Source organism: Lemur catta, chromosome 9, assembly GCF_020740605.2.
Source record: "Lemur catta isolate mLemCat1 chromosome 9, mLemCat1.pri, whole genome shotgun sequence".
NCBI lineage: Eukaryota > Metazoa > Chordata > Mammalia > Primates > Lemuridae > Lemur > Lemur catta.
The window spans coordinates 79,832,487-79,847,459 of NC_059136.1; the positions used below are offsets into that span (position 1 = coordinate 79,832,487).

At 39.9% G+C, this 14,973-nt stretch overlaps 1 protein-coding gene across 1 annotated transcript in view; it reads right to left on the reverse strand.

Moving 5' to 3' along the window:
• Positions 1 to 2,537: 2,537 nt before the first annotated feature.
• RDH10 (retinol dehydrogenase 10) overlaps positions 2,538 to 14,973 on the reverse strand; it is a 28,014-nt gene continuing 15,578 nt past the window's right edge. Inside the window, exons 3-6 of the mRNA XM_045561442.1 lie at positions 7,820 to 7,918; positions 6,466 to 6,611; positions 4,721 to 4,852; positions 2,538 to 4,615 (exon numbers count right to left, since the gene is read on the reverse strand). Of these exons, the coding sequence (XP_045417398.1) occupies positions 4,492 to 4,615; positions 4,721 to 4,852; positions 6,466 to 6,611; positions 7,820 to 7,918 (501 nt within the window). The 3' untranslated portion in view covers positions 2,538 to 4,491. The remainder of the gene's footprint in view (positions 4,616 to 4,720; positions 4,853 to 6,465; positions 6,612 to 7,819; positions 7,919 to 14,973) is intronic.

Below are 14,973 nucleotides of genomic sequence, written 5' to 3' on the forward strand. Positions count from 1 at the left end.
GCCCCAGAAAGAGACATAATAAATAGTAGCTAGACTGTGGGCACTGCTCTGGTCTGCCTTGACATTTACTGGGAGAGCCAGGGGTGCCCTGGGATGTCCATCTTGACCTGGGACCTGCCCCTGGTGCAGTTCTTGGCCTGCAGTGTGTTTAGTGTTTCTGGGAGCAGATAAGAGCTCCACTCTTGGAGCAGACTGATAGAAGCTCGTCCTGTCTCATCTGTTTGGCACATTAAAATGGTTCATTTGAACTAACATGTATCCATTTGGTGATACTTGAAGTGCATTTTGTTTTTCCCCAGGGTTCTTATGAAACATTGCCTGTGCATTAAAGCAAGTCATACTTCTGAGGCCAAGCAAACAAAATTGCCAAAGAACAACAGTTTCCAGGTTTCACTTAGGAAGAAATTTTCCTTTGGTAGTTTGAACAATGGATTCAGTTACTAGAAACCCGAGTGCATGGTCAAAGACTCCATGTGCTATCTGTTAACACTGCCCTTCACCTTTTGGGCCTCTGCCCCAGGGCTGGCCGCACAGACTCTTTTTCTTGGGCCAGACTGAGTGTTCTTAAGTGTGACTCAGCCTGGGGATTAGGTCCAGGCAGAGGAGATAATTGTTTCTAGTCTGGTTTCTCCTTGGGTGGAGGAAGTTCCCTTCCTCCATCACCTTTTATGACTCCTTCTGCTGCCCCCCCATGGTCCCTGAGCTGCCCCCCTGGATTTCTCCTCATTTGGTGCTTTCTTCTCCCAGTGTGGTTCACTTCACATCTTGTGTGTAGGTGACTCCAGAATCCTAGCAGCAACCTCTTTCCTGAGGACCACAGCTAGGTGTCCACCTGTCTGCCAGTTACTGTCACCTGGCTTCTCAAACGCAGCATTTCTAAATCAGATTCACTGTGATTCTCCCTTCGTGCTTGACACCACTTGGCTCATTTCAGGTGAAGAGCTGTCTTGCCCCGTCTCAATGCCCCTGCTCCCTGCAGGCTCTTTCTCGTCACCTCCCAGGGGACAGCTGCAGGAGCTTCCGTCCTACCTGGTCTCCCTGCTTCCCGCGTCTTGCAATTCTTTACAGCACCTTCGTTGATACTGTTAACTCACAACTCTGCTCAGGTTGCTTTTGTTGCTAAAAATCTTTTGAGGGCCTCCCTCTTCTCTACCGAATGAAGAACCCATTCCTTAGCCGGGAATGAAGGCCATTCTCAAGAGGGGCCCTCCTTAGGGAACGCATGCCATTCTCTGCCTGTGTTCTGTGTTTCAGCCACAGTGAGTATAATCTTCCCTGTTTGACCTCTGGGTCTTTGCTGACAATCTGTTCTCTGGAATGCTCAAACTCCCATTCCCAACCTCGACAGCCGCCTCTCCCTCAGCCTTTACCGAGACCTCACCACCCTCTGAGGCTTCTTCTGTGGCCCGTGCACACACATGGGCATGTATCTGTACTTCTGAGTCACCTGCAAGCTACTTGAGTCCCTTCGGCCTAGCAGATGCCTGCCAGGTGTACCTGCTGAGCTGCCTGTGTGCGAATGCGGGCCACACGCGCCCTGGCCCCGTGTCCAGCCGCTTCTGAGCCATTACAGCCTCGCTTTCCCTACTCCTCTTTTTAATCAGACACAGGCAATACACTTGGCATGGAAAGAACCCCAACCCCACTAATTTTATATTTTGTTGGAGGCAAAAGCAAATTTCCAAGATTCGGGTCAACATCAATTTAGAATTATTTCTGCCAGTTGGAAAAGAAAACTTTGAAAAAGACATTAACTTGATTTTTTTTTAACTTGGGAAAAACTTGAAAGGTATAACCTTTCAAGGAAATAGGATACTTAGAAAACACACACACACACACACACACACACACACACACACACACACACACACACGCCTGGCTTTCTGTAGTTCAATCCTGTGAAGCTAAGCTAATCTTTTGTGACAGAGCAGCAGACCTGGTAGATCAAGGGGAAAACAATAATCGGAATTTATCTTTGCTAGCTTCAAAACTTTTGATTCCTGGGTCCCACTCAATATGATTATCATTAAACTGGTTGAAAGGTTAGAGAGACGGAGAAGCCGGTACTAGCCGGGGGGCAGAAGTGCTCCCCAGAGGGACAGCCTGGAGCCCAGTGGCACTGAACATCCGCATGAATGGGCCAGATGACAGAAAAGAGAACATATTCAAAGTCAGCATTGATGTTAAGGTGGGGAAGGCGGTAGATGTAGATAAAAGACCAGTCAGAAAAGTAACCTTGGCAATCACGTAAGTGATTAACACAAGTATGCAGACTTGACTAGAAGAGACTTCGAGTTTAGAAAAAAACACCACCACACACACACAATCAACAATGTAGCATTAACTAAGAATATGGTCCTGGGATGAAGAAATAACAACGTGTAGGAATCCCATAATTCTAAACTTGTACTAACTGTGTCCCTTTCCAAATTCCACAGCTGAAGATGAGAAAGAGAATTTGGACAACATCCAAGGGAGAGCCACAGAAGTAATTAAACTGGGCTGGGACATGGCAATGAAAGACTTCTACAAACACGTTAAATGAATTAGGTTTATTGAACTTGGAGATGGACAATCTTATAAGGGCAATAACAAACAAAAACAGAAATAGGTTTAAGTTACAACACACAAGAATAAAATTAAATGTAAAGAAGACTTTCCTTAGGTTTAAGGTTGATGAAGGGGTAGTTAAAGTAGAACAGATTTATCTAGGATTGTTTGAGTGTGCTCCAGGCTAGCTGGGAAGCAGACCTGGCTAACCTCTGAAAATATCTGTCCCTAACCCACATTGTTATGAGACCACTTCAAAGTACTTATTTAGGTCCATAATTGAAATTAAGAGGCAGCCAGTGCCTCCATTGTTATAATGGCCTTGAGGTTTGATTATCTTTCATAAAGAGAAATTCAAACATACAATGAAGCTCTTCCTTAATTAGACTTGTGCTGTGTTGGAAACACCAGCAGCCAGCCAAGACCTTTCCTATATGTGGATATAGTGCAGATTTCATCTGCAGTGCAGTGAAATAAACACACACATAATGTGATTCTGTTTTCCCACTATTAGTGTAAACAAGCCTTTAATAAAGTATCTAACCTGGGTAGATGGTAACATTGGCTATTGGACTGAATGGTACCCTGGGTTGTTAATATCTGCACCCCAACACAATCCCATTCAATTTTCTTTAATGTGGGTATGACAAAAAAAGGACACAACGATTTCTCTTACGACACTGCTGATAACTAATAATCACACAGTCAGTTGCATGTAAGTTAATTTTTAAAATTTAATCAGTCCTTTATAAAACTTCCCAATTAGTAAAAGTTGGCTTATTTTAATAGCCTTAAACATTGGTCACTATTTAAACAAGACAGTCTAAAAAAAAGCAATCACATAATAGTTTATAGGAATTTACAAGTGGATGGTATACATTTAGATACAGAGGTAGAAGTTCACTTTTACAATGTTTCACTAATACACATATACCAAATTCAAGGCACAAAATAGTTTGCTTTACAAAAAAATACTGTAAAAATGTCATTTGCTGTTCTACAATGTGAATAAACCTTCCAAAAGAATCTTTACACCCTTCCATACATATTCCATAGAATAAGATTTTTCCCCCTCACTAATCACAGTTGGCACAAAAATGGGGACTTTTTAATGTAGAAGTTCCCATTTTTAGAAACTGCTTCTTCACAGAGCTGCTATGTAGTCTAGATAAGAGTCCATCCAAGGAAATGAAACATAGCAACTTCCTGAGGAAAGGGCACTTTCTGTATGCAGCAAAATTCATAGGTAGAAAATGTCCGATACCTTTTTGGATAACTAGGTCTCCAGACACTTCATGAAGTATTTCAGAGATAAATTTAAAAATTCAGCTAATACTTTCGTCATTACGACTTTAAGAAAGAGACCTGATCATCTTTACTGTAACACTCAGACAGCATTTGCTTCAAATTGATGGAGACTTCAAAATTCCTTTTTAAAAGAGCTGAACATACAACACCATGAAAGAACCACATAGGCTTTGCAAAACTAAAACTTAGAAAACATTAGAAAATATAGCACTATCAGTCCTTGAAGATGCAAGGAGGTCAACTGGCTAATTTAATGACAAGAATGAATAAACTCTATGGGAATTCTGAAAAAAATCACATAGATGAAACACATCGTCGTTATCATTTCTAGACTTTCTGCTCATTAAAAAAATAATGGTAGCCTGAAGATGTCACACAGTGCTATCTAAAGACTTGACTGGTTTTAGGGTTCTGTCTAAAAGGACCCTGTTGGCAACAACCTAAGCTCACTTTTACTGATCACATTTTCCAAGTACTCTGGTCAGTTAATTTACACTTTATTTTTTTTAAAAAGTTGATTAAAAAAAATCAGCAAGGGTTAGAATCCATTGAATGTCAGTAATGCTGATGTGAATTGGACTGAAACATCTTGATCGTCTTCTGGTAGAAAGGATATTCCATACAAAAAGATTCTTAGATTCCATTTTTTGCTTCATTATTGTTTGTGGCTTGTTTTCTTTGAGCAATAAAGGGATACATACACTTGTCCGCTCCTAGGAATCGATACATGCACACAACTGCTTCGAAAGGGAGGATGCTGGAAAAGGAGAGTCACAGCTGTTAGCAAACTCGGAGACTCGTGTTAGTTTAGACCTCGGACAGGCACAGAAAGACTCAGCAACGAGGGAACCCCGCCAGTTACCTCTTCATGAAGGTCACGATGTACATGAGGCGGGGGGTGCAGATCATGGGCTGGTCAGTGAGGATGGCCTTCATGGCCTGCTTCACACAGTAATCGGGCTTCAGGGGTGGCAGAAAAGGCTCAATTTCTTTCCTTAAAGTTATATATTCAAAAACGAAATTAAGAATTTAAACAATAGGGAAGATTGGAAATACATATCAAAACATTTACAGTGACGTTATCTGTGTGAGGGGATTTTGGGTACATTCTGTTTTCTCCATGGTGCTTTTCTGTATTTTTCAAATTTTCCTACTATGAACACATTTTATTGGCATAGTGTGGAAGACAAGCTAGGAAAAACAAAAAGCAAAATCGTTCTGCTTTTCTGTAAAGTGAGAAAGTCGTGTTTTTAAGATGTCTTAAAATGTTATTTCAAATTATTTTTCTAATTTTTGCTCTCAATAGAAAAAGGAGAGGGTATTTGGCATAGCAAAGACTAAACCTAACAAGATGCCAAGCTTTTAGTATCAGTTATAGTTAAAATGAGGGTGTGTAAACACTGGCATAACCTTTCTGAGTGAAATGAAAGTCAGCTATACACTTTCCAGGATGCCTGAATAGGAAAAGCTAAGGTATATTCTCAAGGGGCCTCTGAAATGAAGGGCACATAGACATCCCATTTTCAGGTTACTTCATTAAGTTACATGTTGAAATAACATAATAACATAGTCTTCATTGTTCCACCACAGCTTTGGACATCTGTACTTGCTGCTGTGCTACATAGGAAACAGCTCCTTAGCAACTAGTTCCTAAGTACATAAGAGGGAAAACACCAAAACAAACCAGCACGCGCGCACACGTGCACACACACACACACACACACACACACACACACACAAACATGCACGCAGGTAGGATAAGAGGTAGAGCTAGAGTCCACTTCCCAGGTCAGGCTGGGAGTCAGCCTGAGATTGAAATGACTCAAATCACCTTCCACCTACTCACTGCTGCTTGTTCAGTTCAGTATGTGTGAAGAATGGCCCCCAACTAACAGGGAACTGGTTGGGTTATCTTCCTTTGCCTTTCAAATTCACCCAAGCAAACATCTCAAAGCAAGCATGTCTTCACAAGTATCCTCTTAATGATTCATGGTTTTGTTTATTCTGCTGAGCTCAAGTCAGATAGAACTTGACATTCATACCATGTGCCTCCTTTCTACGTGTGTGGGTATTTTATTTTTTAGTAAATCTAAGTGGTTCTTCTCATTCTGTCAGAGTCAATCTAGCTACATACACTTGTTTTACAAAAAGGAAGTTTCCAAATCTGGAGTGTAATAGTCAGCAGTCTTTTTAGAAGAGGGGCACGTTACTCTTCTGTGACAGTGACATTGCTTCACAGTCAACCAAAGTCACATGAAGGAATTTTCTTCTGGAACCTTTCTTTACCAACACTAATACTAAAGAAATGAAATACCCCTTAAAGATGTAGCTTCTAAGAAAATAATGGGTATTTATGTTTTCTCCTTGTAGGGAAGCCACTTTCTATCTGATGTGTCTGGATCAATTTCTGCAAATTAATATTAGTGTGGCACTAGTCCATCACTTGCCAATCTTGTATACCAATTTTACAAACCTTGACCAATGAAAACCACAGACTAATTGTCAAATGACAGTTAAAATGCAATGCCGATTATGTTTGAGGATCCAATTCCACACATTCTCCCAATATCATTCTTTTTATCAGTAATAAGATAGGTTCTCACTGACCTGATTCGGCAGCCTCTGAACATGCCAGTGTCTACAAGGTAAGGGCAAACCAAGGTTGTTTTAATTCCGTCCTTTTCAGCAGCCTTTAGCTCATGGCTCAGGGATTCATGAAAACCCACAACTCCAAATTTACTGGCGCAGTAATCCTAAGGTGGGAGGTGGGGAAGAGAACAGAAATACTAAGTATATGCCCAAATCCCTGACCAAATTGAAGCTTCCCTGGTCCTATTACTTCGGTTAGACGTTTGATACAAAAGGTTACAGGTGACTAAGCAAAGAAAAGGAAACCATTTTAAAAGACAGGTATCTGATGTGGTTCAGTGCAGAAATAATATTTTCAAAGCAACTGCAGAAACAGATGAACACTTTTTGCCACATCAACTAAATATCATATTACTTTGGGGAAGTTACCACAAAGGATTCTATGAAAGCTAACAAGCTGAAGTTAAAAATGGAGAGAGGTTCACTTTGAAGTGTCTGGAAAATTTACAAATGGTCTCTTGTTCAGTAAAGGAGACTGAAAAACCAGTTTGTTTAAATTAATGCATGAAGAACAAAGGCAAGTCTAGCTTGGGTTGTAAATTGTTATGATCTGACTTTCTTTTTAGGGTGAAGGTAAAATGAAAATGATAACTATACCTTATAAACTTAAACTAGAACTTAACCTATAGGTACACAATATAGAGAGAAAGTTCTTGCCCACGACCCAACTTTAAATTTAGGAAGGTAAATATAAATCCCTTGAATGTATAATAGAAGCTACCTAGTCTGTCTCCTTTTGCATATTTGCATGGAGTGATGTTTTACAGACACCCGTAGGACAAACAGCACAGAATGGTTTCTAATTTGCATATGGCGAAGGACAGGGTTTGATGAAACCCAGTTCTGCAAACTTACAATGCAGAACACCTGACATGGGCCATAACCACTACATAATATGAGCTCATCCGAGATAGCTCAGTTTTGGCAAGTTGACCAAATCAGAAAGTGAACCTTCAGCTTCATTTATCTGTCCCCTGCAGCACTGCCATGGCCCTCCATGGTTCCGTTCTTTACCCTGTGCCTCCCATCACCATCCAGCAAAGCTGCTAATGAAGATGTCATACTGAGGACTGGCCCACCTACTTCTCTTGCTGCTGCTGCTTTGTCGAACTAGTCTAAGTGATTTTATAGCAGGAGAGGGAGAAGTCCATCTCAACAGCTGGCCCTGGGGTACTATGGAACATCCTACACACAGTGTACAGGCAGAGCACTTTCACGAATACACGCTCAGCAGGTGCTCTCCTTAGGTTTCAGGTGTATTCAACACTAGATAACTGGATTGAATCTAGGAAATGCTTTACATCGGACAAACCTCAACTCCAGCAGTACTGAACAATCCCAAGGAACTTGCAACTGTCACAATATGACCATGATTAATCTCCAGCATCGTAGGAAGAAAAGCCTTAGTGGTCTGAAAGAAAAGTAAGATTCAAGCTTTAGAACTGACATCATGAGTTTCATCTAAAACCCAACCCAAGATCACAAAACAAATTTTTACCCAAATAATGTTATTACATTTCCCAATGCATATACAAATATTTTACACTTATCAAAAAGAGAAGATCCATTAAGGGTCTGGTTGACTTAGCATTGTATCATTGGTGTGCAGGCCTATCATAACAGCCATAACCAAAAAGACTATAACACAAGAGCTTTTGGGGACAATGTCCAGAGATGAAAAGAAAGCCATTAGGAGAAGGCTCTTAATCACCTTTCAAGTGACAGTTATCTGCTAATCTAAACTAGTCCTAAGCCAGAGTCTTTTAATGCTCATGACACTTCAGCACCGCTATCTCATGGTGGAGGCCTCCAGCCTACCTACGGAAAGGTGCCTTGGATTAATATTGATGTTTACCTTATAACTATGTCTACATAATAACAGACCCATGAAAGAATATTCCAGTAGCATTGTCCAGCATCCAAGGGTTTATTAACAAAGTGTACTAGCAAGAGGCAAAGTATTTTAGGATGTAAAAAACAAGGTGAAAGCACACAACCGTTTTAATGAAGACTGTGTCATAATGCTAACTCTGTCCACTGCGGGGTTCGCTGCAGTGGCTCTCCCATGGAGCCAGGTGATGGCCACTCAGTGTAGCAGCGTGTGTCGCACATGTTTCAGAGCAGTACTGATTTCCTACTCACTAAACTCTTTCCCCTCTAGCTCTCTTGCCTCCCAAATGCAAGCCTGTATTAAAAAAAATTACTTCAAATTGCTTAAGATGATCTATTAACTACTCTTCCAGGCTCCCAACAGTTTTATAACCTGCTTCTTAAAAGAAAGCAGCAAAGAGCAATCTGTCTACTGTTGAGTTACATCCTACTGCCAGCAGTTTCCCGTGATTTATGAAGTTAAAAAAAAAAAGCAACACTACACAGCAGACTTAAGGAAGAGGTACATTCCCTTCTCACAGGATTTCCTGGCTAAGGTATTACTGAGTTTTTGCATGAATATCTAAGTTGTTATGATAACTTTTACATGTACAAGGTCAAAAACAGTGAATCCACTATTTCTAAAGTTCTTCCCTGCTCCAATCCATGATGCATACACTTGCCAGAGGGATCTTTGTGAAGTATCCCAACATCTTCCCCAGTCTGTCTCCTGGGTCACCATGCAGTATCTCTGCCCCCAACTCACATCCCATGTGTCTGAGTCTCCTCACTGGTACCTGTGTCATGCGTGTTCTCACCCATGTGTTTTTACCCACGAACACTTCCCTAACAACTACCCCCAAGCCCTTCCTATAGAAAACAAACTGTAAGATTAACCATGTATTTACATAGTCTTTTATGCTTTTCAAAGTGCTTCATATTAATTTGTCACTGCAGTCTCCCAATAATTCTTTATTGAAGGTACTTAGGATGTTGGGCCTTTATCTAATATTATTCTAGGCCAGCCTGACTTTGTCTATATTTCTCTAAGACATATAGTCGGTACCTACCATTCACCTTAACACAGGATGGTGTTTTGATTTTGATTGTCTCATACTTATTTATGTGGCTGTCCCAGACTAAGCTGGAAGACCCAGCTCAGTCTTCCAAACATCAAGGGAGAATCACTAGACAGTGACAGGCATTGCAGAAGTGAGCAAGTGAACACACTTCTCATGACTGCATTGCCCCAGCACACTGCCGAGGTAAGAGACACACGTTTCAGCTTGATTGTATTTCTTTGTAGTAGTAAACAGGAATCGTTAGGGTAATTATGACAGTAATTATTATTTTGATCTGCCCAGTACCCAAAAAAGTCAAGAACTGGTACTTCACATCATTATGGGTTCAACTTTAGGCTCTGTAATTTCTTTATGGCCATTATATCACAGAACTGAAATAAAGCAACATCATAAAGAAGATTATATATTAACCAGAGATCATTTCTAGGTATTAAAAGTTTGTCTACTCTTGGAAGACAGGGATAAATTTAGTATGAAGAGTTCATTTATCTGTTTTAAAATTTCTGAATATAGCTAAACATAAGGACTTAGTAATATCAAATCCTAAGAAGTTACATGCAATATAAAACCAAGAATCTGCTACTTGGTGCCTGACAGACTGGACTCCACAACCATGTCTGCTCATGTGGCCAGTGTCCACCCTAACTTAGCTGGTGGCTGGCTCTGACTAGGAACTCAAGACAGCAGAGAGGGCTGGCTCTAATGACTGCCCCGGATTCACACGCTATGGTCTTGCCTGCAGGTGCTAAATGACTAATCCAGATCCCTAGCACCACATAAAGGTAGGCAATAGAAGATTAACAAGTTTCCAACTGTTTTTTAAGTTTAATTTGTTGTGAGGTTCTGAAACTGATTAATGTCCCCTCCCCTCTCCCCTGAAATTAGTCCTGGTATTAACTTATCCATTCAACAAGTAATTCTTGAACATCTCTTACATGTAGGTACTGTGTTACAGCCATGCATTGAAGAGCTTGTCTCATTCCGGTCTCTAAGCAGAATTTATACTCGCCAGAATTTAGTTGGGTTAAATCCGTGCATTAAATGCAAAACAGTTGTAGTTTGTCCTTCACAGATGCAGTGTACTATGGCTGTGTGTTCTAAAAAATGTAATTTGGGCCTGTTTCTTCCAGGTGGCACCTCCCTGCAACTCCAAAGTTGTTTGGAGAGGAATTAAGCTACTGGTTTTGTATTTAAAGGAAAGAAGAAAACAAAAAAGAAAAAGAGAAACCAAAGAATCCAAATATGGCTATGTGACTAAAGTCTTTTCCAATTGTGGGTTATAAACATATTTTTCAGAAAAATATGTTTCAACTTTAATTAGCTGGTAAAGTGTGATACTTGTTGTTTAAATATGAAGCCTGCTGGTTTTCTGTTTTTGTTTTTTAAAGCATGGTGGGTCAATGTTCAGTTTAAAACTTAAAAGGTGTGATTTCTTTGCTTAATCAGGGACAAATTTGGCCTTCTGTGTAAATGAAGTCCAGTATACCTTTGCGTTTTCTACATCTCAAGGCAAAGACCTACATTCTTCATTTAAAAAGGCTCCCCAATTGTAGGTAGTACTACAATTACAACAACTACTAACAACATCACAACACACAAGCTGTTGAGGAGATTGCAGGTGAAGTAAGCTATCCAAGGCCACAGTCAGCCTTGGAACTCACACTGCTGTTTTCCAAAGCTTGCGTCACAAACGCACTCAGCTCCTACCCTATGCTGCCGGGCAGAGGCAAGCCTGGGATGAGAGCACCCACATCAGGACTGCTCAGGTTCCTGCTGGAGCACAGTACATGCGACTGAGCATCAAGGCTGTTAATCATTTCCTTTGCTGCCTGAACAGAGGCGAGCAATTACTGCTTGTGTGTTATTTCCACAACCAAACTCCTGCCTTTTGTCTGGGGCAAATTATTAAATAAACTTTGATCAACACTAATTCTATTCCTTACTTTGCAAGGAAAATGCTATAGATGGGTGACTAGAAAGCATTGTATTTTCAGGAATTTTCCCAAGTAACCTGACTAGTTTTCCTTTCTAATTACTCTTGCCCCCAACAGTCTGGTAGATGACATCTGAGATAGCACAGCATATTCCGTCCTTGACACAGCCTGACAGCACAAAGAGATCTGGCACTTTGCAATGAATTATTAATGTGCACAAATATTGTAGCATGTATGAGGTGGGGACCAGCAAAAGGTGAAGTGCTAGTTGCCATGACACCAGTCAGTTCAAGCTAAGGTTCATAATCTTTAACTTTGTCTCAAAGAGTCATTAGGAGAATATAAAGGGCAAATCTGAAACGCACACCCAAAATGGCTTAGGTATAAATTTGCGTGTGTGTTGCCACGGCTGGATCTGAAAGGGACAGATAATTCACTGGCCAACGGGACTCCTGTATGAGATTAACTAAAACGATGGATTTTTCTAGATTAGGAGTTACCAACTAGTAAAGGGATCTCTAAAGGCAGTACATTTGATCAGTCTCCAGAGTTAGCTGGTGCCCATGGTGGTTGGCAAGGCTTTCTAGATGCTAAACCCGTCAGAGAATTGCACTCTATAGCTAGATCCTGTTATTCCAATGTCTAAACAACAGAAGAGGATATCTAGTTCTTCATCAGGAAAATATGGTTGACCTTGATCTAGGGGGCCTCAAAGTCAGTCACCAATAATTTGAACTGGGAGGGTTTACAGAATTTAAAGTTGGAAGGGGCTTTGGGATTTTCTTGTCTGCAAAAGAGAAAACTCTTAGTAGCTGACTCTGGCTGTTAAGTGTGGAGCTAGAACTTTGATTACCATGATTAATTTTATCACAAGGTTCCAATACCATAAAGTGTTACCAGCTGATAGCTATGTGATTAAAGAAGAAAAAAAAAAAAAAAGGACGGACATTCAATGGACACTGACATTCCTATGAAACATGCTTAACCAGTCTAATATCTCCATAGCTCCTCAGGGTTCTTCTTCAAAGCACTGGGCACTTTGAAAGATAACTGTACGGTCACATTTACAATATAAGCAAGAACCTCTTAAAACAGATGTGTAAGTGACTGCACATAGACACGAAATGTCATAGCTCAAGAGATCTTTGAAAGTTAGGTTTATGCCAAATTAACTTCCAACAGTTCCGACCCTCCAGATCATTCTTGGTGCTCTTAATGACAGACTGTGCGGTGCAGAGCCTGCAGCTGCAGTGTCAGGACAAATTAGCCTAAAGTTAAACAAAAGAGAATGTGAAGAAATGTGGTACCCGGCAAAGTGTGACTTTTGAAATTTCTAGATTGATGGCATTTTAAAGGTGCAGGTAAAACACTCAGAATGTGTTTTCCATATTTGTAAGCAATTCTAGGTTCATGGACACTAAGGGAAAAGCAAAGTTAACCTCTCACAGTAGAAGGCCTCATACTGTATTTTTGTGCATTTACACGACTCTCCTGTGATCAATTCAAGAAAAGCCATCTTTTAAAAGAATTGTTTTGAAGTGTTTATCTCTTATTCGAACTTCTAAGAAACAAAGTAGGTATTCATTTTCAAAGAAGACCATAAATTATATTACTGTGGAGAAAGATTAACACCACCAGCACCTATATATAGAGTACAGTTTTCTAACATTTAAGGGTTTTCAGAATCTCCAAATAATAGCATTATATACAATTTGAAAAATGAAAAGAACACAGTCAAGACTTCACTGAACAAAGAACGTGACTGGAAATGCTTCCCATGGGTGAACAGCTTTCCTCCAGTGTTCTGCCTGTGCTGCTGTCAGAGACTTATCTTTATCAAAATCACAAAGGAACATTCTCCTGCTTATTTACAAGGCTGAAATGACATCTGGTGGCACTCTTCTCTGAGAACTCAGTCACTGCTCCCGGGAAACTATGATTCAACAGTACAAACTTTTGAAGGTGCTGGAAATATAGAGAACTGTGTTAAAGAGGTTAATAGGATAAATCATTAATGTGTTCAAAGATTTAAAATGGTGACTAGCTAACCTGGGTAAAGAACACATGGCTAAATAAATACTCTTATTTCTGCAGATTTAAAGGTATCTGCTTAATAAATACACTGACCAAACTTTAGAAATTTTACTTTGACCATAGAAAGTGTTATTTAAAAAACCAATCTTCATTACAAAATTATTTTTAATTAGGAGGTAAAGCCTAAATCTATATTTGCTATCAATATATTGACTTTAAATATTCCAGTTGCAGTTGACAGCAGAAATTCTGGCATTCATGTAGTTGCATAATAGCCCTTTCTTTCTTTTCTTTTCTTTTTTTTTTTTTTTACTTTTCCTCTTTGGGTATGTTTGCAGAGACAGAAAGGTCTCCTGACCAATTGTGCAACCGAGCCCCAAGATACTTAAACCTGGAACCACTGTTGCAGACTTACCAAAATGTTTATCTTAATTTCTATCAGACTGAGACAAAACATTCTCTCTTAGATATAGACAAGAGACTAGAGAATATGTAACAGTCAAATTTGTGCCAATGTTAAATCTGCCATCCTTTTAAAAACATTTATTATTGTGAGGCTACAGGGATTAGTTTAACATTTGAACAGCATCAGTAGTTAATACTTAACACACATGCACAAGAATACTCCTACAGTTGCCTGCAACCAAGAAGCTAATAGAAGAGCTAGGCTTTTCAAATGAACACCTAGATGATGACACCATTAGTTATTCAGCAAAAATAAATGCTTCATTAACTTGTCTTCCCACTGTTAAAGAATGGGCTGAATCTACCCTGAGGCAGCAACTCAGATATCAACATTCCCTTACATTTTAGGGCTAGCTATGTAGAAATACCAGAAACAAGGTGACTTAAAACTCAATTTGTCTGGGAAGTACACTGGTCTTTGGAATTCAGAAACCCACATGGTCCTGACTGCCAATTACTGAACCTTCCTTTTGATTCTTGACCTCTCTGAATCTTGATTGAACTCATTTGTGAAACAAAAAGAGGAAATTGCCAAGGATTTTTTTTTTAGCTCAAATATGTTACGATTTATATTCAATAATTCTTTCTTCCACTCCTACCACACATTCAAACTACAAGTTGGAACACTTGCCTAAGACTCTCGTAAATGACTCAATAAGGTATCAACTCCATTAGCGCAGTTGCCAGCATTTGGTGATCAGTAAAAATGTCTACTCATTAAATATTTATATGTAATCATGTCTGTGCCTTTTAACATAATATAACTTGAATTCATGCCTCTTATCTATTAAAAAAATTACAAATTATCCGTGTGAAACAGTAATCGTTCTTCTGTGTTTTACTTGGGTCCATGGAAACTCAATGTGCTAAATGATGAATGCTGTTTGTGAAGTGCTGTTTTCCCTGATCTTCCCTCTGACTGGGCCCTGAATGATCAAAGGACTGTTCTATGACTTCCCTCAGGCTCAGGCCCCTCCCCCTATTTAATAACTTTATGGAATAATGAAAATAACCCACAAAATTGCAGCCAAATCGCCTGCCAAACAACAGCCTGTCATCAATCCCTTTGCTTTGCCCCAAAC